General features: G+C 41.2%; 2 protein-coding genes across 3 annotated transcripts; one reads left to right on the top strand and one right to left on the bottom strand.

The window, feature by feature from the left end:
* Positions 1 to 1073: 1073 nt before the first annotated feature.
* coa6 (cytochrome c oxidase assembly factor 6) lies at positions 1074 to 2737 on the top strand. 2 transcript variants are annotated; one of them, XM_069156550.1, is made up of 3 exons: positions 1074 to 1222; positions 1543 to 1696; positions 1936 to 2737. In XM_069156550.1, exons 2-3 carry the CDS (start codon positions 1553 to 1555, stop codon positions 2032 to 2034), a joined length of 243 nt encoding a protein of 80 aa, XP_069012651.1. In that variant the 5' UTR covers positions 1074 to 1222; positions 1543 to 1552; the 3' UTR covers positions 2035 to 2737. The 2 variants fall into 2 exon arrangements, with proteins under 2 accessions (XP_069012651.1, XP_069012650.1); XM_069156549.1 differs by having other exon boundaries at positions 1074 to 1377.
* Positions 2731 to 26962, bottom strand: slc13a4 (solute carrier family 13 member 4). Its single transcript, XM_069156543.1, has 16 exons — positions 26840 to 26962; positions 19394 to 19522; positions 15527 to 15663; positions 15174 to 15349; positions 14947 to 15001; positions 14017 to 14065; positions 13835 to 13921; positions 13521 to 13705; positions 10049 to 10168; positions 9706 to 9807; positions 8943 to 9044; positions 8700 to 8812; positions 7325 to 7446; positions 6780 to 6941; positions 5663 to 5800; positions 2731 to 5376 (listed from the first exon to the last, which is right to left on the bottom strand). Exons 1-16 carry the CDS (start codon positions 26960 to 26962, stop codon positions 5239 to 5241), a joined length of 1938 nt encoding a protein of 645 aa, XP_069012644.1. The 3' UTR covers positions 2731 to 5238.
* Between the last annotated feature and the right edge of the window lie 16 nt (positions 26963 to 26978).

Below are 26978 nucleotides of genomic sequence, written 5' to 3'. Positions count from 1 at the left end.
CACACGCACAAGAACTTTATTGTACATTCATCTGGCGCTTTGTTGTGTTGAGCATGAAGCTTCCAGTCAAGTTTTTCCCCCTCGATTTGAGCGTATGAATAAATCAACGATTGAACAAACAAACATGCACAAGTCTAAATGTTTTCCTTTAGTTTGGGCTGCTGAAAAATTGAGGGGAAGACAAGTGGATATAGCTTTTTCGTGAACAAAAACTAAAACACATAAAATGTATTCAGTCACCATAGCAGTCCAACATATGTTTCCCCCTATGTAAATCTCTTTTCTTTTCTTTTTTTTTATTACTTTATTACATAAAATCTGCACGTCTTTATCTTCCAGTAGTTTAATGATCTCTTGTTTTTCAAACCCTTGACTAGAATGACAACAAGTCCAGATAAGACACACTATCATACTCACTTTAAATTAATAGACAATAAGCGGCAACTTGCAGAATTTTAATTATGTAAGTAATTTGTCTTTTTTCTTGTTTAATAATCTTTTAGTCTGTCAATTATTAATTTATTTTAGAAGTTCCTACAGGCCAAGGAAAAGGTCTTGTTTGATCCAACCAACATTGTGAAACAGAAAACCTCATTAAAACATATTTGGGTTTGATAATTATTCATTTGATATTTAGGAAGTTGTCTTACCTCTAAAGAAAACTAACACGTGTTAACCACAATAAAACAACACAAGCCACGTTACAGAGTCACAGTAGAAATGCTTGATCGTGTGCAATGTTGACATGCACTGAATAAGAGAAAGCTGAGTTTAAAAAAAAGGGATGCTGCATCATCAAATAATCTCCCACCTGTTGCTTCCTTCCGGTCGGGTTCACCACGGCAGCCTGACCAAACATGTCATATTACTCACGTTTAAAAGTAGGATCCGGTTAATTTTAAGTATTATTAATAACTAGTTAATTTAGTTGGTTTTTTTAGTTTTTTTTTTTAAAAACACAAGTAACTCTACAACTTTCAAACGAGCTGTGCTGCTTGGTTTGTTTTCCAAACACGCCATCACCTGGTCGGTTTTGATCAGCGCGCCTGCGCGTCATCCCCGCGCGACGAGGAAGTGCCCCGTCGCTCGTCCTTCACCGCGGAAGTCCGGTGGTTGTGGATTAAAAGCGGCGTGACGCGGGTTTCACGGGTTTCTCGGAGTGACAACGATCAAACAGAAAGCGCTGGTCGGAAAGAAGACGTGTTCTCGGAGGATTCAAGAAGTGTGTGACAGATAAGTTTAACAAACGAACAGGACTTGAAGCTGCTCGGCGTCAACGCAGCTCTCTGTTTTCTGTGTAATCTCACATAAAGTCGTGTAAACACGAAGGGGTTTGGTCTGTAAACACTAAGAAAATACAGCAATGCAATGAATGCAGTGAGTATACTGAGGAAGAGGATGGCATGTGTCTGTAAACATCACCTGGATGTTGTCCACAAAGGTGTTGGTCAACATTTAACCCGTCCTGTGGCAGCAGCTGCTGCTGCAGTTTCTGTTTTAACTCGTCTTCTCTTTCCCTTTTGTGAAATCTCCCCTTTTAAGTTGAGCAGCAATGACGGCTCCAAACTCCACAGAAAGAAAGGCCTGCTGGGACGCCAGGGACCGTCTCTGGACATGTTTGGAGGACAACGATGACAAAGCTGCGTCCTGCCAGAAGCTCCAGAGCGAGTTTGAGGCTCAATGCCCGGCTCAGTGGGTCAGACATCACTTTGATTTGTTTGTGATTAATTATGGCAAAGACCTGAGTTTAGAAAAGACTACCGAGTCATAAATAAAGGAGCGGGCACCGTGGACAGGGTTTCAAAATCTGTAAATGTTTGGACGAGCTCAAAAACGTGAAAGTAAATTCACTATTTAGATTTTTAAACAACTTAAAATACTGCAGGATCGGTTGCTCTTGAATCTCCAGCTGATCTACGACATTTTCCCCGGCAGGTGAAATATTTCAACAAGAGGAGAGACTTCTTGAAATACAAGGCGAAGATGCAGACTGAAGGCTTCACACCTGCTAAAGGCCCCCAGGAGGCTTCTTAACCGCCATTCAACCGGAAACCATCGCATGCTGCAAGCTGACTGGTTGAAATATGAGGCAGAGGTGCAGGACTTGGAAAGTTGTTTTCCCTCTTTATTGTGGACAAGAGCGCCTGGACTTCACCTTCATACTTATTTATTTCTAGAGATAAATGTTGCTTAAGGAAATCCAAATATCAGTACAAAGGATCTGTTTGAAAAATGACTTGAGCTTCAGTAATACAACGACGTGGGGTCGGGTCGGGTCGTGTTTTCTAAACCTGCTGGTTTAACATGTTGTTGCATCAAAGGATCCAGTTAACAAATCCTGATGGATCTCAACTTGTAATGTCGTCATTGTGGACAAAGTCGTTGCTGTTGTTGCTTCCCAATCACGCTGGAATAATAATAGTCCGACACGTACTCGGTCTGTGTGCCCTAAAACTGCCCAGAATCAATTTTCTGTGATTGTTTATGTTAAAAATCGTCACCTCATCATTTCTGTGCGCAGAACACAGAACTGTGGCGGCTTCTGTGTGGAGTTTTTAATTTACTCTTAACGAGCCATGAGTCTCAGTCAGTTTAATTATTCTTGTGTGATCTACCAACAGATGCAGATCTTTACTGATTGCCATCGCTTTCCTTTTAATTCCAGGACAGTAACTTATGTCAAAATCTGAAAAGTGCGACTGGCTCGTGTTGTTTGTGAATAAAAAAATAAAATCGACTGATTTGTTTTAGTGGTTTTATTGTTGTCGTATGATTCTAACTCTAGTTTTGGATATGAATGCATTATCAAGATAAAACACATAATTTATGAATGTTACATCTCATTTGAAACAGGCAAAGGCACATTATGTTTATATTACAAATCTGTATGTATTTACAGAGGAGTGTGGCCCCTGGGTCAAAGGTCACTGCTGCAACACCGTCGAGGTGTGCAAATCCTTCAGTAGAAGTGAATAAATTACAAAAAGGAAAAAAAACGCAGGCTTCTGATTCAGCCTGCACTACAGCCTATAGTTATAATGTAGTGATATAAAAAAAGTCACAAATTACATAAAAAAATTTGTGGAAAAATATAAAGCATATCTTTGACATTTCTGCACAGTACAATGAGTGTTTTGTGCAAACCTTTTCACCACCGGACAACCATTATTGTGATTTGACAGCTGATTGAAGAAACTAGCGCACCGTACAGTTCTGTGCTCTCTCGCATGCTCTTCTTCTTCTTCACTCAAAAATAGCTCAGAGCTTGGAGGGACTCTGTCGTCTCACACATCTGCATTTCATGAGCCAGAAAAACACAAAAGGTGGCACCTTGAAAAAATGGCAACAAATGAAGACCAAACAAGGTCATCCTCTTGCTGGACATGCAAAAGTTGAAAAACGTAATCCTAAAAGATATTTTTGTGATGATAACTGTGGTGTAATGTTTCTACCTGCGGACCAAGAGAATTACATTTTTTACAGTTTAAGATAATCACACTGCCCTAACTCACGACCCCAGGAAGCAAAATGTCCTATTTTGATTTCATCTATGTGTTCAATATGGCAACAACAAAAAAGGCGCATCTGGCAAACAGACTGAGGACAAAAAATAATAAAGAGAAGAGCAGTCTGAGGTCTTGTTTGTAGAATCCAAAGCACCCCGCTGAATACACAGAATGATAGCAGGAGTTTGTTACAAGCCTCACAAACTCCCAAATAAGGACAAGCTACAAAGAAAGTAAAGATAATCAGTTTAGCATCAAATACATGAGTCAACCAACGCAGGACCAAATACAGGACATCAGACATTCTTGATATTGAAATGGGATTGTGTTCTGGCTGAGAGACAGCAAAGTAAACATTATTGCTTTCTGTGATTTAAGGGGAAAGGTGAGAGCCAAGGTCCTGCACTGCTCTGAAGTCACAGCGAGGCACTAACTCAGTCAGGGGGAGCGCTTCGAGACCCCAACAGGCGGCCACACTGACACGGTAAAGGCACTGCAAGGTGCTCTGAGGAAAATAAGGCATCAAAAATCGAAATGTTCACAGCATAACAGGGCACAACATCAGCTTCAGAGACCTCGGTAAAGACGTCAATCTGCAAACTGGTATCGCACCAAGGTATGTAATACACAAATCAATCCACTAGAGGGCAGTGTTTCAGAGTCACGGCTTTACTTCACCTTGATGTGTTGGAAACAAACCACGTGGTCAGGGTTACGAACCAAAACTACTTGGTTATGGTGAGGAAAAGATTTCTGTACAGAAAGCTACGTTACTTGTGGACATGTATCCCAGCCTCATTGATGAAAGTCAATTTTGTTTTCATCCAATGAATTCCGTCACATCACCTGTCTCATGTGACGCAGCTCTACTTTTCATTCCAAGGCCAGTTCATTTGATCTCTCTCTGTTGAAAACTGTAAGGCATATGGACTCTTACGCAGAGATACTGAGTACATGTGAAAGTAGCTCTGTGTTTACACAACATCAGCAGCCAAAGTAGACGCCTCTTTTAATGCTTTTATCTTGCTGCCAAGTCTTTCTTTTGCACTGGATAATGTAACTGAAGACTAAACTAAACTCCAAATTTATCAGCCCACTATGTGTTCTAGTTAAAAAGTAAAACACTTTAGTGCAGCAGAAGTTTAGTTCAGCAAGCGTGCAATAAAAAGAGGCTTGTCTACACTGGCCATATAGCTTATTTCTATCTAAACATCAACTAATCCACAGAAGAAGGTGTGACGCGGCTCTGAAAATGCTCTCCAGGTCTACTCTAACAACGTATCATTGTTTTTATTATAAATCAAAAAATTATATATATCAGTTCCTGATCACCACAAATAAATTTGTGGTTTTTAAATGATTCGATGAAAAGAGGATCTCCGTCAAACTGCATTAACAGAGGTAAAGAAAATTAAAATAAAAGCTTTTGTTTGAGTTCAGCGCTCCCCCCAGTGGCCACTTCGACAAAGGTGTTTGACATTCCTTGTAACACCCCCACATGGCCAATACAGATACAATCTTATAGGCAACACGTAATGGTTCTTCTTCTCCTCCTTCCCCTCATCTATCTTCCTCCTTTAAGTCCAGTTTCATCGGTTTCAACTCTGAGCAGGACCATCCTCTCTTCACAACTTATGTCATTTTCTTGTTGTCTTTCCACATGAACTTTTCCCCCCCCATCTCATTCGGTACTTCATCCTTCTTCTTGCCTCTGATTCCAGCCCATCGGTGGTTATAAGCTCCCGGTGATGTTTCTGGCCACTGCCCAGGCTGGGAACTCGGTCAGATTGAAGAGGGGAACCCCCCAGGTGGTGATGGCCAACATCACCACGGCTACACCAATCAGGTTCACCCCGAAACCTGCTTTCACCTGAAGATGAAGAGGAGAAAAAAGAAATAGAAATAAATTCTTAAATTAAAAACAGAGCCTAAAGACACTGATGTTTTTTTGGTCTTATATTTGTCTTTACACATCTGATTACATAACACCAATATGACACTGTACCCTTTGTCCTTTTGAAGCTGCAGGTGCAGAGTGTGTGTGTGTGTGTGTGTGCGTGTGTGTGTGTGTGTGTGTGTGTGTGTGTGTGTGTGTGTGTGTGTGTGTGTGTGTGTGTGTGTGTGTGTGTGCGTGTGCATGTGCGTGTGTGTCGTACCATGTCGCTGATCTGCACGTGGCCGTAACTGAAGACGATGGCGTTGGGGGGGTTCCCCACTGGAAGCATGACCCCAAATGACACGCACATGGTGGAGGGGATCAAAGTGTGGAGGGGGTTGATGAGCAGCGTCTCTGACTGGATAGAGAAGTGTGGGATGAAGAAGAAGAAGAAGAAGAAGAACAAAGGAGGGGTAAAGAGAGAGGTATCAATGTCAGACAGCAGATGATAAACATGGTAAAAACTTAATGGTACTGTTTAAGATACTGTCAAAACAATTCCAAGCAGACATATGGTGCTTATAGCAGGTCCAAAATAGTATCCAGAGAGGCTTCTTCTTTTGGGCCACGGAGATTAGAGGAGATTCTGCCCAAGCGGCTCCATAGACTCCAATTAAACAAGTTACATTAAAAAATTTTCCATGACTTATCTCAGTTTTGCGAGCTAATGTCATTCATTCTTCTTGTTTTTCTGGCCATCCATCTAAAAATAATCTTGTCATTAATTAGAAAATTTGCTTCAAAAAGCTGTGTTTTTGGGGTGTGTCTGTTTGATTGACAGGCCTGGGGTGCCTGTGGTGCAGTCAGGTTGCAGCTATCGGTGGGCGGGACGTAGTATCGTTGGCTTTTTGACCGAGTTTTTTTCCACACCCATCTGCCAACTTCCTGAAATCATCTCCCACAGGTTGAGTACCATTACGTATATATATATATATATAGGACCACTATTTGCCTCAATCTTTGCATCGTTTGTATTGCTGCATGCATACAGTTGTGTATGTACTGTAGCAGGCAGTTTTTACCTCGTACTGATGACTCAGTTTTGCTTTTGGCTAACGTGAGGCAACATATCAAAGGCATTTTTTTGAAAAGGACAAAGTGACCTGATCTGCCAACGCGTTATCTCAGTCTGAATTTGTCGGTGCTTTTTCATCCTCTTTCGTGTCTCCTTATTACAGTGAGATGAAAAGATGCCGCCAACAGGCCGCCACACATCCAAAGCTCAAACCCAGCACATTACGTTACTGGACATTACAGATGGTGATTTGGCTGTTCAACCTATTTTCTGATATCTTTCATGATTGGGACTGAAGTGTGTGAAGACGAGTGTGTCGTACCAGCGCTGACAGGATGGGCAGGAAGACGGTGAGAGTTGCCGGGTTGGAGGCGAACTCAGTGACCGCTGACACGAGCAGGCAGGCCAGCAGGGTGACCGCCCAGGGAGGAAGACCACTCATGGGCTCCAGCTGTCTGCCAATCCACACGGACAGGCCGGACACCTGCGCGCGCACGCACACACACACACACACACACACACACACACACACACACACACACACACAACATACTGTATGTGAGCATCATCAAACCTTCAGTCAGTCTCCCGCTGCGATCTATATCTACGTCACGCGGCTTGAATATTTCCCACAATCGTCTCTCCTTACTATTTTAATAATGACATACAACACAAACTTAACACGCTTTCTAGCTGTTAACACAAAAACTGTCTATAAATAGTTTAACTCCCATTAGCTGTGTCAAAATAATTGAATCACTGATATTTAGGAGAAGAATTTCAGATAAAAGTGGGTCCAAGCACTCAATTTACCCCCAGAAGCTCCGGCTCTGAATATACAGTACAACAGACACACATGTATTGTACCTTGCAGCCAGCCGCCAGTGCATAACCTCCTCCGACCAGGATGACGATCTCCCATGGCATCAGTCTCTGGAAGTCCTTCCAGGTGATCATGGGAGCCAGCGGGTCAGACTCTGACTCGTCATCTGATGGTTTAAAACCGCAGAGGAAAATGTCAACACAGCAGGAATAGTGAGAGCAGTGATTTATAGTTCCTGTTCACAAACATCAAATCATTTTGTTGTCTGTTGTTTCCTTTTGCTGAAATATTGTGAATTTTTAACCCAGTTTTATATTTGTTGTGTTTTGATAAAAAGCTAAATTTAACAATCACTTTTTGCTGAAAGTGCTTGCTTGTATGCAAGTATAATCAAAATTTTGCATAATTTCCTAATCCTTCCCTTGTAACTTCGATAATTATTGTACAAGTTGACACCAATTTATGAAGACTAAAAGTTATGTTCAGGAAATCTATTGAAAATTAATACAAAAATAAGGAGCCATAAAATAAAGAGTTTACCACATTTTGTCACACAATAATGGATAAATAATAGTGTATGAAGTTGAACTGTTTTGCAGAGGTTTCTCTGACCCAGTGAACACAGAGCATACAGGCAGTAAACCAACCTGCAGAGGCCGAGAACACAAACAAGCGCCTCTCGAAACAGGAGCAGTTTGGTGTAACTTAAAGAATATTACAATGATTGTTGCTGAACAAACACTTCAAAGGGCATTCATTTTGAATTAAGTCCTAAATATAAATATCCCAGTGTTAATTTCCCCCTTTTATAAATGAACCCAAAGTAAAGACACCAGAGCAGCTGTAAATAACTTTTGTTTTCATTGTTGATTTTAGCTTCCATGTAGGGATGTCACGATATACTGGTAAAGTCAATAACCGTGATATTTAAATCTAAAATATTGATATCATGTTAAAACAAAAAAACAGATATAACAACATTACACATAATCCAAAATCGTAACTGTGTTGGAGACCCCCCAAGTCGGCAGTAAGTCCCGAAGATTTTGAGTGTAGTTCATTAGCCCAAAAAAAAAAAAAAAAAAAAGAGTCAGAACACAGTATGCACAACGGTAAAGATGAATGTAACTGGTCGCATTATTACTATTTTGCTCAAATATTGTCTCATGAATTCATTTGGCCTCGATAATTGTGTTGTGAAAATCTGTCGTTGTCACAGCCCGATCGATAGACGATGTTTTGATCATCACAGTAAATATACTGTATGAATGATAACTGAGGTCAATTTGCAGTCATAAACAACTGACTTCCTTCACATTGTCCAACATATTAAACTCCACCCATCTGGTGTCCTGACGAGACACCCCACAAGTGCTGAGGGCATAACAACTATCAGTTGGATAAGTTTATGGTCCTGACCTGAGTTTCTATAGCTGGATGAGGAGGAGGATGAGAAGGGTCGCCTGGCAGGGATGAGGAAGAGCAGGAAGCCGAGAAGGACAGAAACTGTTGCATCAGTCCTGTAGCCCTTCCTGAGAGGGAAAACACACACAGATATAACACACAGACGAGACATCTAAACTCTAGACACGGTGAAGCCACCAATCACTGACACTTCTCAGTTTTTGCTGATGGTGTGTCGCAGTATGACAAAGTACTGACTTTTCGAAGAGAGACGTCCAGCCGGGCACGAAGCCGGGCTCTCTGGTGAACCACAGCACAGTCATCAGGATGAAGAAAACACCGGTCACCACCTCCGGGTAGCTGGGACACACACACACACACACACACACACACACACACACACACACACACACACACACACACACACACACACACACACACACACACACAAACCACAAAAACACGTCAGCAACGATTACCTGAGTGACGACATGATTGTGCCACAATGTCATGTCTGGGTGTGCGAATAAGATATACACACACACACACACACACACACACACACACACACACACACACACACACACACACACTGTATGGTTCACTTAGGTTACTGCCAAAAGTCTAAAGTAAGTTCATCATCTACTCAGGTTGAATAATTGCATAGAAATGTGTGGTTTTATATTACAAATACTCCGAGATAGTTGTTCTACATTTGCAGTGTTTATAATTTTATAAAAGAGATGTAAAAATCAGGACATTTTCTTAGAATTTCTGTAAACAAGATTTTAAAATTATTCGTTTGTGGTGTGTTGATGTTCTTTTCTGTCTGGTTTAAAAAAAAAAAAAAAAAATCAAGGTAAAATCACCTAAATACAATAAATTATTAATGTAGAGTTGAACATTTCCATTACATCACCTCTAATTTCCCAAAGGAATATATTACATTGTTTTTAATAGCCCTTTGAATAATTCCAGCCACATACAGTCGGGACAGCTTGGGTAGGGAAACTTCACACACCTGATGGGTCCCAGTTTTGCGTACTCCTCGTGGATCCTCCTCTCCGACAGCATCTCCCTCCTGGTTTTGCGTTTCTTACTCAGCGAGCATGTTTCTCTGAAACTGAACACACAGCAACAACAACATCAACCACACGGTGACCTGACACAGTCGCTCTGCAGCAACAGCACACTGAGCGGAGCCACAGCTCAAACACTTACAGGCAGGGGGATTTATCAAGAGTCCATAATGATAACATGTTGCTGCGGGCAAGTAGAAATCACACACCTGGATGTGAACATTTGCAGAACGACTGGGAGCACACAGGAGGTCTGTACAACACACACACACCACATGCACTCACTTGCAGCCGAGGAAGAGGAAGTGCAGCCACAGCCAGGTGAGGACCAGCATAATGATGGCGATGGGGAAGCTGAAGATGAACCACGTCCCAAAGTTGATCGACTTTGCATCTGGATACCGACTGTAGAGACAAAGAAACCGAGAGAGAGTTTAAGAAGTGTAACTTTATACAATGTGGAACAGAAATGGCTGATGAAACATGTGATCTCAGTTCAGAGAAACAGCAGCACTGATTATCACACACTTATCCATCATTTCATCCCAGTCACATTAATTTGATGTTAACTTTATGATATATTGATGTATAAATACTACGCAGGGTGGCACAGTGGTGCAGTGGTTAGCATTGTCGCCTCAGAGTGAAAAGGTTCTGGATTCGATCCTGGGCCTTTCTGTGTGGAGTCTGCATGTTCTCCCTGTGCCTGCGTGGGTTCTCTCCGGGGACTCTGGCTTCCTCCCAACATCCAAAGACATGCATGTCAGGTTAATTGGTGGTTCTACAAATTGCCCTTAGATGTGAATGAGAGCGTGAAGAATCAATAAGACACACCTGAAAGAATACTACTTTCTGTTAAAGCACCCAGAAAGACTTCTTAACAATGGAATTATCAATGATGAATAAATCTTTTATCCATTTCCTGCATCTCCTTCTCACCACAATAAGAGCAGTCGTCTCCCCTAATGTGCGCATCTGATTAATACATTCCTTTCATTTGTAACAAAAATACACATGCAATCACTTCTCCTATTTCTACTTTCAGGTTTAGTAAATATCATTGCGGATGCTAAATGCTAAATGTATGTATTTGCATGTTCCCTCCCATTATTTTGCACGTTCGAGTAGAAACGCCCAATATTACATATGCATGCAGGCAAACACGCAAAAGGGACAACGTGTGTTAAATTGCACATTTGAAAGAAGTAATGCTGTCTGCACGTCGTTAGTAGATCTGCTTGGACATTTTTTTTGCTGGTCGTGAGGAGTTTGCACGTGATTTTACACACACACCTTCAGTAAATCCAGCCCTATGAATGTGTATCAGTATCTGTCAACAATCTAAGTGCTTATGGTTTATATATTTCCTCGAAAGCTCCACAGTGTGGACAGCAGGAGCCACAGGAGATACTGAATCCACAGGGGTCAATACCATCAGCTCCAATGGCTGTCTGTGCCGTGTATCAGTGGTCGTTCGTCTTCAGGCTGATTTCAGCTCGAACTGAGACCCTCTCTGTTCTCTGTTGTGCCATTCAAATCTGTGTGGGTGATGAAGTGTATTTGCTCAGATATGCTTCGCTGCTCTTCTCCCTGCTGAGTGAACACAGAGCAGGTTGAAGGTGACATTCAGGAGATGATGATCATGTGTGTGCTGCAGAAACCACTCTGCTGTCTCATCGTTAGCCTCGAGGCATTCATCATATCAGTGTTTGCATTACACCAGGAAAAACATTATGAAAAGGAAAAATTCGCTGAGAAAAAGTGAGGAAACAAATTGAACTAAATACCATCTAAATCAAATTAAAGCAATGCTACAGAGCCAGTGATGCAATCTATGCTAGTCAGGACAGAAGGAGGTGCACTGTGGCTTCCTGTTTGTCATCACCATCATCATGTCAGCGGATGAAAAATTATTCAAGCAATTTGCACTATATAAGTATTAATAAGAATGAAATCCTCATTAAAAGATGTAAATAATTAATACCAAAATGTAATATAAATTTGTATCAACTTAATTCCTTCATCATTGCAAGTGTTAATTGTAAGTAAGTTAGTAAATAAATAAATAAGAAAATACAACTTTTCTCGAGACTCCATCGCTCGTTTGTACAAGCAGTTCATTACGACTTAAAGTTACATTTGAAAGTTAAAACGACCTCCAGCGCGTCTATAAATGACAACGATGAAGTATCCCTGAGAGGGATTCATCATTTTAACCCGAAGCATTATCTTTCTGGAACCCGAAGCAAGTGGTTTTGTCTCTAAACCTGAGCAGTGGTGGTAATTAAGGAAATACTGCTGTGGGTCGTATTTGAAGGTCAGAACATTTAGTTTGGAGGACTTGTTACTTTTGACCTGAAAATGGGTTTAGTGAAACAGTCATTAAGAGATTTAGGTCAAGTCATTAAGCTTCATCGTCTGGGAACATGGATACCCTCACTGAATGTCGCAGCCACCAGTCCACTAGATAATAGTTAAGAAGAACATCAGCTTCATGGTGCTACAAGAGAAAAGGTCAGGGGTCAAAAATGTTGGGAGACTTTATCTTGCGGGGGCCATTAATGTCTGGATAGAAAGTCAAAAGCTGCAGATTCCGGTCCAAACACTTTATTCCATAAAAAATGAAGGAGAAAATCAATAAAATAAAAGTATGAAACCAACACAAAAAGCCACGTGCTAATAAACTGAAGCTATCAAATTCACAATATCCTGTTGATAACATTAACAGTCGCCTATCTTGTTTTCTTGATTACGTTAGGATTTTAAAACACAATAAGCTAATATTTTTTCTTTCAAACTGTGAATCTGCTGGCTGCTGCTCTGAACCACTCAACACCAGTTTAATGTTTTGCTTCTCAAACCGCTGAAGGACAGTTTCTGTGAGCATCACTGCTGTTTTTTTAAAAGACAAAACCCAGCTTGTACCAACATGTTTTACAATATACAAGAGTTACAAAGTGAGAAGTAAAAGGAGCTCACTGAACACCACAACAACTTCACTTACAACAACACAAACAATAAAAGGGTTTTTGTACAAGTTGTCTGTTTCCCCACAAGGCTTAGCATTCATCTTTCACTTCAGCCACGAGGTCAACTGTCAAGTGTGTTTGTCAAGGTTGACCGCTTGCTGGCGTGGATGGTCGCAGGCAAAGGCTCAGACCGACTGATCTGAACAAACACAGTAGCAGAGGTGTTTATCCTCCGTCATGGAGGCGACTTTAGGCAGGTTTGGTGCTAAAATTCTGCTAAATACATCATTTTTACAACTAACTTTACTAAAAATTCTACCCAAAAGTGTCATTTTAGGGATTTTTTTTTTTCTATTCAATGATTGGACTGGTTGCTGTTCCAGCAACATTACATAAGGATTACAACCACTACCCCACACACACACACACACACACACACACACACACACACACACACACAATCAAAACCTGACCTTTGTCCAACAAGCTGCAACATGAAGGAGGCCATTCTGCCGGGCTTAGAGCAGCGGCTGGAGGAAATCGGCTCTGTCAGGACCCCAGAGGCTGATTAGTTTGATCTCAGACCCCCCATGCGGCCTCCAGACACTGAGTGTTTCAGGCCAAACAACAGCAGCAGCCAAGAAATCAATTAAGCTGTAAATGTGCTCGGTGTCTGCAGACTTCCTGAGCTAATACGGACCAAAATATCTCTCTGATACTAGTTCAGAACACTCTGTAAATATCACTGTGGATGCTTATCCAACACATGTATGTGTGCGTGTACATACGTGTTAAACTGCTCTGCAAAGATGAGGTTGGTTGACGTGCCGGTGATGGTGATGAGTCCTCCGATGGTGGCAGCGTAGGTGATGCTGAGCGACAGGCATTTACAGATCAAGTGGTCCCTCTTGGTGGGATACTGGGAGTCTCTCCTGGCCCTCACCCGCTTCACGTTGGGGATTTCATTCGTAGTCTAAGAGACAATAAGGAAAACGTTGACAAGTGTTAACTGGTAAGGAAGGGGGAGAGTTTCTTGTTCTTGTTTCCAGCGACCTTAAAGTGACACAACTGCCGTTTTAACCCTCAGCAGTGTGTTTCTAACCTGTGGCAGGTGTCCGTTGATGTGTCTTGTGTACCCGGGGTTGGAGATGGGCTGCAGACCCAGACCGTTCCCTTCACTCGTCTGTACCTGAGAGCAAAAGGGACAGAAGTCACGAATACTCTCTGGAGTTTTCTGCTGTGTTGCTCACTTTCTGACCTCAAAAAAGCCTGAACATGTCTCACCTCACTCAGTGTAGAAAGCTCCTGTTTAGGACAGTTGTTGCAGTCGTTGCTGGAAGTGGAAATGAGAATTAATAAAGGTCGGATAAAATTTGTGTGATGATGAATGTAAGAAGGTCATGCCAAGGAAAATAAGAGACAAGAAACATATCTGAGCAGTTGACATGTAGATTTACGTTACAGGAGCAGTCTGTATGATTTAGTGGCATCTGGTGATGAGGTTGTAGATTACAACATCACTCTCCTAATCCTCCTCTTCCAAACATGTAAGAGAATCTGCGGTGGCTTTAAAGTGACATCAAAATAATTAAAGACCCTCTCTAGAGTCAATGTTTGGTTTGTCCTTTCTGGGCTTCGGTAGAAATATGGTGTTCCCCATGGACCTGCTCTGTACGTACATATTAAAGGCTCACTATAAGGTGAAGAAAATGTGTTTCTTAGTTTCAGGTGATTTTTCCATTTCTGCCAATAGATCCTCCCAAATCCTACATAGTGAACTTGAAGATTTAACCAAAGTGCTTAGCCATTTGATTAGAAATGGTTTAACAAGATGACAGAATATATGTAAAGTCTTTTTAAGATAAAGTGGTACAAGACTCATCGACCACATACAATTTTACCATTCATGCAAACTGTAGGGGTCAAAGTCAAATATAGCAATAAGAGTCGTAAATCATCCCTTTTGCAAATTTACTGTAGTTAGTACTACAATGCCAGCCTCATGTTATACCCGTCAAACTCCTGTTTACTAAATTTAGTAATTAACTAAAACTGCACACACTCCATTTTCCAGAGCTGAAATGAAGTGTGTGTGTTTGAGTCTCTGCAGGTCAACAGTTAGAGGTGGACGTGACAAGGACTGTGGTGCACACTGGGAATTAGTGGTTAGAAAAGAAAATTACCACACAACAAACGAGCACAACATAGACATACCTGTTGTCAGGATAGAGCACCTCTAACTGGTTCTTTTTCAGGTTTTCTTCTTTGCCTGAAACAGCAGGAGACAACAACAGTCATCATCACGGTCTAAAAGAAAAACTGCTTCAGAAGGTTTTCAGGCCTCACACCAGTTATCTATCTACACAGTCTGTGTTGGTGCGAGCATTGCTCTAAACGTCTGTTTAATGTCTTTGTTTTCTCGGTGACGCATCCAGACGTACCGCTGTCATTCTCAGGGGCCTCCACCGTTTCAGAGTCGCCATGGCTGTCAGCCAGACCGGTGCAGATCAGCTGCTGCAGGACAGCCTCTGCTATGGGCATCACCATGGCTGTGGTGGATGTGTTGCTGAGCCACATGGACAGGAAGACCGTGCAGCACATGAAGCCCAGTACCAACCTAGATGAGGAAGAGGGACATTGGCTAATTTGTATTTTTGACTTAAAGTGTGTGTTTTACATTTCTGAGGATAAAACAGTGTGACCGTCAGTCCTCACTTCATTAACAGTATGTACTGTGTATATCTGTGTATGCTTATTTGTTAATGTGACTATAAAGTGTGTGTGTGTCGCTCACATTCCAGGTTTGGCCCCCGCGATCATCACCATGCGCAGAGCGATGCGTTTGTGCAGGTTCCACTTCTCTATGGAGGCTGCCAGGCAGATGACGCCCATCAGCAGGAGAGTGGTGTCTTTACAGTACTCTGAAGCCACCTGAACACACACACATGGACAAAAATTACAAATAAAAGTTTGTCATTTTAAAATACATAAATAGTTCCATGAAATTGTTGATGGCACGATCAGTTTAGGAAAATAAACAAGCAAAGAAGCAGCCTGTTCTCATCCCTGGAGTGTCAGATACTAGACTGTCCCTCAAGCTTCAGTTTTTCTTCGCTGTGATAACAGTCTGGAAACTTGGCTCTTATTGGCGTTTGCACAGCTACTCTGAAGGGCGGACCAATCAGCGACCAGTGTCGGTGGTTAACAGTGTTTGTCCCGCCCACCCTTCACTGTGATTGGACAGCTGGTGACAGTGACGAGTGCAGCGTTAGCATTTTTCAACTCTTAGTGACTGAATAAAATCCACGCAGAATAAACGCTCAGCACCCCGTCAAGCTGCTGATGTTCATTAAAACTATTTTAAACATATGCTCTGCCCAGGAAAAAATGCTTGCAGCGTTGAAGAGTGTTGGTTGAAATTAACTTGAGGTCTCCACCCAGTCGGATGGAACGACTGCAAGCGATTCTCTATGGAGGGTTTCCAGACCTGTATATTTACGCAGTGAAATTGCATCTGGTTCGCATCAGGTCAGTCAGATACTGGTGTTAAATCAAAGTTGTTGGCATCAGAGAGATACACATGAAGGTCCCTTTGGCGTAGACACCATGACCACCCACGCTGAAGAAGAAAGTCATGTGATGAAGTAGAAAGAAAATAAAGTCTACATAAGTAGGAGGTTGGGTGTGCTTGGATGGAATCGATTTTCACATTTGAGACTTGTGTTCAAGTCCATGACCTAGCAAAAGTCAACTTGGACGTAACAGAATTTTTGTAACGGATGTAAAATTACTCATTTTAATCCGAACCATGATTATTTTCGAAACCTAAACAAGTAGTTTAGCCTTCACATCACCATCCCTTCATTTGGATCAAAACATACAGTTTTCCATTTGTTCCTCTTTAATCTGCTCTCCTTCCCACCCGCAGGGTTCATGGCCTGGCAGAGTTGTATAAGCTGCATCGTCTCACCTCTCCCCTACAACCTGCTGCGTTTTCCTCAGGTGGCCTGTTAAACACACAACTGCATCCTTCTCTCTGTCATTTAAAGGAGAAACACAGGAATGGAATTGCATAGGGAGCCTCAATAACCTCCTGATTATGATGTCGTGCTACACAACTGTAGTGATCATGGTTTGATCCCAGATGAAGACATTTGGAGACCAGCTCCCCGGGCTGCAATGATGAATATAAAATCCAATTTTAAAATGGGAATTGGAGAGATGCGGGTTTATATTCAAGCCCTAACGACTCTGGTCGTTATAACATCTGAAGGAGCTGCAGACCGGGAAGGAAAATTAGTCCAAAGAAAGGATTAAAATATTTAAGTGCTGACTAACGGAAAGTTTAGCTTGGAGACATGAGCTCCAGACGGAATAAATGCTGCAGCAGCATGCATATACAGTATACAGCTTCTAGTCCTCTAACATCATGGTTCATGATGCTCAGTTTGAAACCCAGTTAATAATTTATAATCTAGATTTACAGCCAACAAGGCTTTCCAATCAGTTTCAACATTACGTCTTTGATCTCAGGAGGAACTTGATTTTTAGAATATCAGATGTTGTATGGAAACTTTTAACCAAATCAAAAATGGGTCTGTGTTTGTACTGATGTTTGTTACATTCAACGCTTGATGAAGATTCAATTTATACTGAAAATGAAAGCATGCAGTAGAAAACATGGACTTAAGAAGAGGATCATAATAAACTGAAAATGTTGCATAACACTCTCTGCTGAGATATTTATGGAGCACCACCACAAGCGGCTTACAGCAGCGTTAACAGGGAGCTTTGTCACTGTTTGTCAATGCGATTTGGTCACATGAGGCACACAGCTCACTTTTTATGTAAAGTTTAATAATAAGAGAGGTGAAGAAGAAGAGAGAGGCGAGTTCGACAGAGAGGAAATGTGTGTTACTGGTATGAGAAAGGAGTGACGCCGCCGGCCGTCAACGTCAGTCAAACCAATCAGACGGAGCCTGGCGGGAGGGCGGATGGTTGCGTATGTGGGTGGGTGTGGCACGTGTGGATGCATGAACTCAAGCATGAAATAAAACACATAATGATGATGAGCAGCAGGTTGATGGGGTTTTCTTGCACGCTCCTTGAAGTCATGGCTGATGAAATCTTTACATCTTTACGCCTCCGTTTACACTGACATGTAGTCGGATATGTAACACCGCATTTACTTTCCATCTGAGAAACACACATGCGGACATAAATTCTTGAAACATACTTGCAGTTCAGAGCACAGCCTGACCTGACCTGGACTCAGTGTACATCCATTTATACAGCCGTCTGATCAGCTGACTCTCACTACCAGAAATGGAGCGACGCCTGCGAGCTAGTTCAGGCAGTCAACTCAGGCTGCTCCGCTGTGCATCATGTGACATGCCTCATGCTCCATAGTCATCCGACATACACATTTGGCGGTCTATTTAAGCTGGGAAATTTCTCATCAATCCCTAAATATATCTGTGTAATACCATCTACGGGGAGTGATGACTCCGCAGCCTAGAGGCCAAAGTCTGACTGAACTGGAACACACCATCAAACCCAGATATCCACACATTAAAGGCAGTTCTGCTGTTTTCCATGCATTACTGTTAAGCCCTCCACAGTTTACTGCCTGCCCTAAATAACAAGTGCTTCTCTCACATTTCCTCGTCAGAGTGACAAAGCTTGACACACTGTAATGCTTACAGTCTTCCTTCATATATTTAAAAAATAGCTAAATGTTCGTAGATGTGGGTTATTTATATTGAAGTTCATGGAATTAATGAAACAGACATATTTACAACAATAAAACTATACTGTAGCAAAAGCTGAAATATTGAAATAACGGTCAACATGGCAGTTCAAATATAGGTCTCAGCTTGTTTATGCTTCCAACAAATACTTACTTATCTCAGTCAAAACAATCCTACTCTTGAGTGTGAGTTCATTGGTGGTTTTCTGTCCAATTAGGCTACATTTTCTTTAATTGGGCAGATAGAAATAGATGTACACAGGTTAGTAAAATTTACTTTTAACTGTGAAAAGGTTTGAGAGGCTTTCAGGTGTAGAGGGAGGTACTAGAAGACAGGTGCTTGTTCACCTACTAACTCAATATTACCACAATGTGTGTCAAACCTGGACAGACAGACATGATAGACACATTTGCTGTTTTATTGTGACTCACATTTCATGAGAATATCATTACTTTTGTGTATATTGTAAACAAACAAACACAAATCCGCTGAAACCGCAGAAATATGTTTTTCATGACTTCAGAACCTGCCCGAGAAACATCACGTTTTCTTCAGAATGAAAGTCATTCAGTGGTATTTAATGGTATTTAATGGTATTGAGCAGACAATAACTGCTAATAGCAAATTTGGATGACTTCATTTTTCATAATGTAAACTTTTGTCAGCTAAAAAAAAAAAGGCTCAGTGAATTTACATTTATTTCCCGTTTCTTATAAAACTTTTGTCACAAAAAACTTAACATTTTCCAAAACACTGTGAAGACACTTATTTAATTGTGCTGATGTTATAACCTTGTGACACTTTATTACTCTACCGTGGCTTTATGGCTTTCTGCTCTTCACCTCTCTATTAGTTAGAGAATTAAAACTTTACACAGTCAGGTAGCTGAAAGGTCAGACAGGCTGACTCACCTCGCTGGACTTGAGTACTCCAAAGAGAGGGTAGAGGAAGGCTGGGACCAGAGCGGCAGCTCCGAGGGGAACAGCCTCGGACACCCAGTAGACTGCCGTCACCATCAACACGTACGCACAACATGCCTCCTGCAACCCAGAAAAACACAAACCTTCTTTAACTTTCACATGACAGAGATCACACAAACAACAATGAAGTGTCAACATTTTTAGCTTAAAAACCTCCTACAGTGTCCACACACACATTTTGTAAGTGCACGCATGCTAATTTATGATATTTCATAAAAGATTTCAGTCAGAGCAGACATGTGGAGTTCATTGTTGTCAGGTTGAGTACACACACTCTACCTCTAAAACACACGCCGATGTTGCATTAATCTGGTTATGGTTATATAATATCAACATACCAGCCCCTCATACCACTCTGTTGTAACAGCAGCAGCGAGCTTAGTGACAGGCTCTCCCACCTTTAAGACTAAAGAGGAATCTCGTGACATTTGTTAAGACCTTGATAAACCATTAAGAGGTGACACCACACTGCAGAAAAATCTCAAATTTCCTTCCAGGACAATTTAACTCGGAATAAAACCCTGTCATAGATACATACATCTCTAGTACAGATGGTAACCAGGCATTTTAACATAAGATTGGACAATGTTTTATTTGTATATTAGTGCCGCCACCCCACCCCTCCCTCCACACACACACACACACACACACACACACACACACACACACACACACACACACACACACACACACATAAGCAGTTCCCACCATTGCCACATGTTGCGTGAGCCTGTCGTACTTTTACACAAGAAGGAAACTCAGTATAACATCTTGCCAGAAACAGGTCAGTTAATCTCAAATTAATAAAGGCAGAAGGGGGAGAGAAAAAAAAAACCCACAGAGCTCCGGCATGAGGCGAGTCCAGACCTGTTAAAACCTGCCAGACATTCAACACAGGGACTTAGAAATCAATTACTAAATGAATCACCTGCTAAGTGTTACAGAGAAATGCTTTACTATTTGAATTATGATAGAAGTTGCATGTGCCTTTTTTGAAAAGGTTTGTAAATGATGACCGTTCTTTAAAAAAATATATAAAAAAGCCACTAAAATGAATAAAACATAACAAATAAAATGTGGATTTGTTCAACATATTTAAACAACCAAGACATTTGGTCCTCTTTAAAACAATGCCCACAAATGAGGCCGACAACTTCCTGAAGGAGTGTCTTATTTAAACCTCTGACATTCACGGTCTTCTGTCCTCTTTACTATTGAAGTGTGTGGTGTCACCATGCAAAGATCTAAAGAGATCTATAAGACCTTCAGAAAAAAAAGGTTGTGGATGTCTATGATTCTGGCTTCCCCCGAATTATTTGAGAAAATGTATTCCACTGTGAAGACAATCATTTGCATGTGGTGCAGATTTCACATGACTGCCAGTTTGTCCCTGACTGGTCGCCTCAATAAATTTAGTCCAAGAGCAGACTGGTTGGTGCAAAAACAAGTCTCCAAGAACCTGAATGTTTCATCACAGGATCTGCAGGAAATTCTTGCAACTGTTGGTGTCAAACTGCACGTGTCTACAATCAGAAGGAGATTACAAAAATGAAACCTGCACGAGAGGCGTCCCAGGAAAAAGCCTACGCTGTCCAAAAAATACAGTTTTCCAATGAAGCTACAAGCAAAGTCCAGACCTTTTGGAGTAATGTAATATCAAAGAGCAGTTAAAGATATTGTGAGGCCATGTGCCTGAAATTGGACTAGAAGTGGACCTTTTAACAGAATAATCCAAAGCACACAAACAAATCCACCAAGGAGTGTTTCAGAAATTTGAAATGGACAGTTATGGAAAGTCAAAGCCCAGTTTGAATCCTACTGAAATGTTGTGGAGACATTTATAATGCAAGAAATCTCTCAAACATCTTTCTATTGAAGGAATTTTGCATGAAAGATTGACAACAAATTGAAGCAAATTTTTTTACTTTTACAAAGAAATAATTCAATAATGTTACATGTCCTACGTCTGAGTAGGGCTTTATAAACGGCACCACTATTATAGTTTTTCCACCAGTGGGCAAAAAAGTAAATTTTCAAACCGTAAAATAAAACGACAGTTTGGTCATAATTACAAAAAAAAAAAAATCTAAAATAATCTGTTTCAAGATTGCAAGAATATGTCTAACGTCTGTGTCAATATTAGTCTCAGACATCTTGTCAGTCGGGATTATCCTGATGGTGAGTTCAGAAACCAATTTTAACTAAGATTTTTGTCTCAAAACACTGTTAACTTCTTCTGTCATTTGTCATCGATAGTTGAATGGTCTGCAGCTTATTTCAGAAACAAGCAGGTGATAGTCTTGTGAGTGAGAGACATAATGTCGGAACATGATGTTGTACAGTGACAACACTGAACTGTGCAACACCTGCTGCACATGATGCATGAACACGTTAACACATTAAAGGAAATAGAATAAAGCTGAATTTAATCCATCTCTTTCTGTAGAAGTGATCATTTAATGAAGAAATAAGTGTTGAGTTGTGGCTCGGTATTAGTTTGGTATTGACAGCCTCGGCCCGTGCTCCTTTTTGGACGCTTTCCTGTAGATCTAACTTGGCAGCAGGACAGCGGTATTTCCAGGCATTAGGAGCAGCTGCTGGATCAGGCTGAGAACAGGAACAGGGTGTTTGGGTTCATAATCAAAGACGGCCTCGCCAACACAAATGCTACAACAATTTAAATCCCCTCAGAAAACACAGCAACTTTATAAAGAGAGGAAGTGTGACAATCTCTCGTCGTTAGCAGCCTTCAAGTGTTCAGTCTCAAACACAGCTTCACTCTGAGGAAACACAAGGAGATGGCCTGATTACGGGATTAAAGCAGAGAAACGTCTGACTGCTGACCTGTCAATCACACTGACAAGACAACAGATAAAAAGAGACAAATAAGTCAAAATCAGACTTCATACTGAGACATGTCAGGGAGCAGAAGTCAATGCAGGCTGGTACTCTGATGGACCAAAGCCTGTTTGCTTTCAGGTCAAACCTGGTTTCCAGGTAGGAAATAAACAGCTTAAGCCACCAGTTATCGTTCTTAAACTCATTTCATATAAGACAAATGAAAGTGTAACATAAAAAGCTACTTTTAGGGGAAAGAGGATGTGAGTGAGGTCAGAGCTGCTGTGACGGGCTTGAAAATGGGAGGATTGTTTTTGTTTTCTACACAAAAGCTCACTTGACTTTTGAGAGTTTACAATGTGATGCTGCGGTGCCCGAGATGAACTGGATGGTGTGTGTGTGTGTGTGTGTGTATGTGTGTGTGTGTGTGTGTGTGTGTGTGTGTGTGTGTGTGTGTGTGTGTGTGTGTGTGTGTGTGTGTGTGTGTGTATGTGTGTGTGTGTGTGTGTGTGTGTGTGTGTGTGTGTGTGTGTGTGTGTGTGTGTGTGTGTGTGTGTGTGTGTGTGTGTGTCTCAGCAGGCTGTGCTCCATTTAAGCTGCAGGGGATGACATGTTTAAGCTGTGATGGAGCTTCACAACTTCTTGCGTGTGACTTTCCCTTTCAAAAAACAATATACGTTTAGTTTTAGTAATATGAATCTACACATTCAGCAGTCATGCATTATTTTCAGATCAATAGACATCCTAAGATAATACTAACTGGTAGAAGGCTCTTTTTTTCCTCCAACTTTCAGAGAATTTTTTTTTCGATTTATATTTAAAATACAGTAAAGATGTGGAGAGAGTAAAGTGTTAACAGCTTTATGAATGATGCTCAACAACCAGGCATCCAAACCCCCTCAAAATAAATTTGTAAAAGTCCATTTGACTTGTTTTTCATGTGATCTTTAAGTGCATGCAGCACATCTAGTTTTCCCCTTTTCCCCTCAGTTAATAAACACAAGACAGTTCACTGGTCTTCTGTGATGGAGTCAGATGTGCTTACAGAGTTTTTGGTGTCAAGTATATCTCTCTGACCTAAAAACCTTCATTCAGATGAAACAGTTTGCCTCAAACCGTCAGAGTTTTACTGCTAACAGGCCAATTTCTGTCTGAATATGTAACAGACTCTCATCAACTGACTGTTGATAAACTGAACATCTCCAGATATCAAGTAACAGAAAAACAAACTCAGAGGCTTAAAGACTTCTGAGAGGCTGGTTAGGTCACCGCTGTAACCTCTGTTCAATGAACCAATCAGCTTGGAGGTCAGATTAGACACACACACACACACACACACACACACACACACACACGCACACACACGCACGCACACACACACACACACACACACACACACACACACGCACACACACACACACACACACACACACACACACACACACACACACACGCACACACACACACACACACACAGACAGTCTGCACAGACAGGGAAACGTGTTTGCACCGCATTTCAATGCAACACATGCAGAGGACTCGACGTTTCACGAACCGGCACAGAAGGAAAATCAGGGGATCGCCAAACATCTGTCTGAAGCTGCCTGTCAGTCCAGTACTGTAAGAGGGGAATTATTTCAGTCTGCACCACAGTGGCCAAACCTGGAGCCATGTGTAGCATCCCAAGGAACCATAGCTCAGCAAACCCTAATTTACATGAGGATGTGAAACGGCACGAGCATGACTCCGACGAGCACGTGTCTTCTGCTTCGTTCTCCGCCTCTCTCTCTCTCTCTCTCTCTCTCTCTCTCTGACCTGGCCTGACTGCATCCTACAGATGTTCTGATCCGCTGCAGCTGGACTCAGTACCACTCCAAACACACACACACACAGCGTAACTCTGAACCCCTGTCACATTCCTGACACAGTCTGGGCTCCCTGGTGTCGTAAGGAACCCACATGAGGGCCGAAAATCCAGCATTGGTGGTTGGTTGATTATATAACTTAATTACTTGGATTGTTTCTTTTTTTTTTGTAGTGTGGAGTTTTTGTTCTTTTAGGACAAAAGAACTTGGCCTCATCCTGCGCCTCTGTCCTGCCAAACATTCACCTCCACTGACATAACAGCAAGGCTCCTGGGCGACAGCTCCAATTGGCTCATGGACAACTTGTACTACCTTATTTAGCGAGTGCTGAAACCAGCTCTACTTTTACATAGAAATGAAAGTCAGTTTCAAACAAGCCCAGAGTTTTCAGAAAGCTGATTAACCTCGTCAGTGCCAGATGAATCTCTATGTATTTCACAGCAAACAAAGTTTTAAAATCTGGTGTCTGGTGAGACGTTCCAGCTCTGGCCAGATTAATTCATGCTGGGCATCAGCACGTGCATCAGAGATTTCTGACTTCGTCAGATTTAGCACTGTGCTAACTTGAATGGGGATAAAATAATTCAAAGTCCTCTCGACTGATAACAGAAACATTTTCTGACTTAATGGATCAAATTCTGATTGTGAAACAAGTCGTTTTACAGAAGCTGTGACGCTCCAAACAAGTTATACACTGTTTTACAGCAGCAACAATGAAGTAGCGAGTCTGTGACATAAGCACATGTCGACACTGTTTTTGTAATCATTCTCACGAGCAGAAGGAGGAGACAAATGTTTCTCACTGCAGCATTAAAAAAGCTCAAATTTTAACATCACTTAATTTAAGTGTTGATCTAAAATACCATCACTATACGGTGAAATGATATTCAGTTCATAATGACTGTAATAAATAATTTGTTGGTCATCTGCGTGCTTCAGCTGAGGTGTTGGAGTTTTTTCATGTGCCATCTGATTTCTGACCAAATGTTATATTACATGAATTTTGTGTTTGTCTAATAATTGTGGATTTAGCCCTATTGTACTGCTCATAAATTACCATTACTACATTTGACTAACTGTGCTAAGCATAAGATTCTCTGAAAAACTTTATCATGTTGTGAAAAATCTTTAAATGTTGTTACGTGTAAAAATATGAAATACTTGAAAAAAAACTACATAAAAATACTATGATATAACTGAAATATCTGTTTGGACTGGCAAAAAGAGGCACAACTTGTGTTCAAAATATTTTTTATCTTTAAGGACAGAAATTTCTTCGGGGATTTGGGAAATACATTGAGAATGGAAAAAATGCTTAAATGACCATTTATTTTTCAGAGAAACTGCGTAGTACTGTGACTCCAAAGCAACGGGAACACGTGAAAGTCACAAGCTGGAGTTTGAAATAGATCCATATTTTAAAAACAGAAAAACATTCTAAGATGCACATTTTTAAGCCCAAAGTTTGTCACCATCTTTAACTGGTTACTGGAGCCAGAAAACCTAATCCCAGTCAAGATGTTCTCAGCAAATAATATACACAGACATAAGTGTTTTTCAATGGATATCATTGAATTTGGCATTTCCGCATGTTGACAAGAGGGAGTCTGCAAATCAGACAAATCACAGAGGTCTCAGTGAACATGAGCCTGTGACAAAAAGGCAGTTTGAAATAGAAAAAGCAGCTCACCGAACTACAACCTTATATTTAATCTACAGTGAAATTTACATTCACTGTTTTCAGTGCAATTTCACTTGTCTGAAACCATACAAAAAAAAAAAAAACATACATGAGCTACAATCAGATGAAACAGGTCTTAAACTATTTTTCAGCATGAGTCTAAAATGAGAATCAAGTTGTTCTCCCTCTCGTCCTGTTTGCTGATTAGCAGAAACACTGATCTCCATCTCATCAGCATGTCGCGACATCTCCGCACACACACAGCTCAGCTGATGATCGGGAGAGCTCAGGACAAGCGTTCATCAAAACAGAGGACACTGTGCCTTTTGATTGATTCTTTGTCTCACTCACTCACTCACTCACTCACTCACTCACTCACACACTCACTCACTCACTCACTCACACACTCACACAAACAAACAATCACACACAAAAATGCCATCAGGACACTGTGGCCATCAGCAGCAAGCAAGAGAAACAACAGCAGATCAACTGGATGTTTTTTTTTTTACTGCTGAATCGGATGTTTAGTAAGTATTCAATCTAAATTATGTGGATTACTAATATGTATGTTTAATAGTGTGAATTAGCTCATAACTTTTGTAATTAAAATATATGGGTGGTCTATATTTCATGTCTACACTGGTATATGCATTGCCATTAATATTCTTGAGGCTCTATGTTACTTAACAAGTTATTTCTAGTGATTTTGTCTTGACCCATGACCCATTTGTCACATCTATGTAATGACCAAAGTGTATCAATGGGCTTTTTAATGACTTTTTCACATTTGTAAATGCTTACTTTCTAACTGAACAGTGATTTTCAATAATAAGTACTTTGGATTGTCCAGTTTTAGTAATCTGACTACCATGCTCTTATTTTGAAAACCCATGCGTTTCTGCTAGACGTTTACTTTTTGTTCTGTTTCTAATGCGTATAACAGCTCAAACTACGTATTTATTACTGTTATTATTATTATTATTTACTCACGCTGGTGGGGTGAATGAGCGGTAACGGAAGCAGGGACAGCGGGATGAACACCACAACGATCAGCTTCCTCGCCTTCCACAGCTTCCTGAATAGATCCATCCTGGCTGCAGCCTCCAGCCTCATGGGTGACCCGGGGCTC

This window comes from Embiotoca jacksoni, unplaced genomic scaffold (genome assembly GCF_022577435.1).
Source record: "Embiotoca jacksoni isolate LCO1_2020_lvr unplaced genomic scaffold, fEmbJac1.0.p SCAF_21, whole genome shotgun sequence".
NCBI classification, from domain to species: domain Eukaryota; kingdom Metazoa; phylum Chordata; class Actinopteri; family Embiotocidae; genus Embiotoca; species Embiotoca jacksoni.
The sequence above is the reverse complement of the archived record's forward strand: the minus strand, read 5'-3'. Positions and strand labels throughout refer to the sequence as shown.

Coding starts and splice junctions, on each gene's coding strand:
- coa6 (XM_069156550.1), top strand. CDS start 1,553: ATGACGGCTCCAAACTCCACAGAAAGAAAGGCCTGCTGGGACGCCAGG. Junction 1,697..1,935: donor CTCAATGCCCGGCTCAGTGG/GTCAGACATCAC, acceptor TTTCCCCGGCAG/GTGAAATATTTCAACAAGAG.
- slc13a4 (XM_069156543.1), bottom strand. CDS start 26,962: ATGAGGCTGGAGGCTGCAGCCAGGATGGATCTATTCAGGAAGCTGTGG. Junction 15,664..19,393: donor GAGTACTCAAGTCCAGCGAG/GTGAGTCAGCCT, acceptor GTGTGTGTTCAG/GTGGCTTCAGAGTACTGTAA. Junction 6,942..7,324: donor CACTGGCGGCTGGCTGCAAG/GTACAATACATG, acceptor GTGCGCGCGCAG/GTGTCCGGCCTGTCCGTGTG.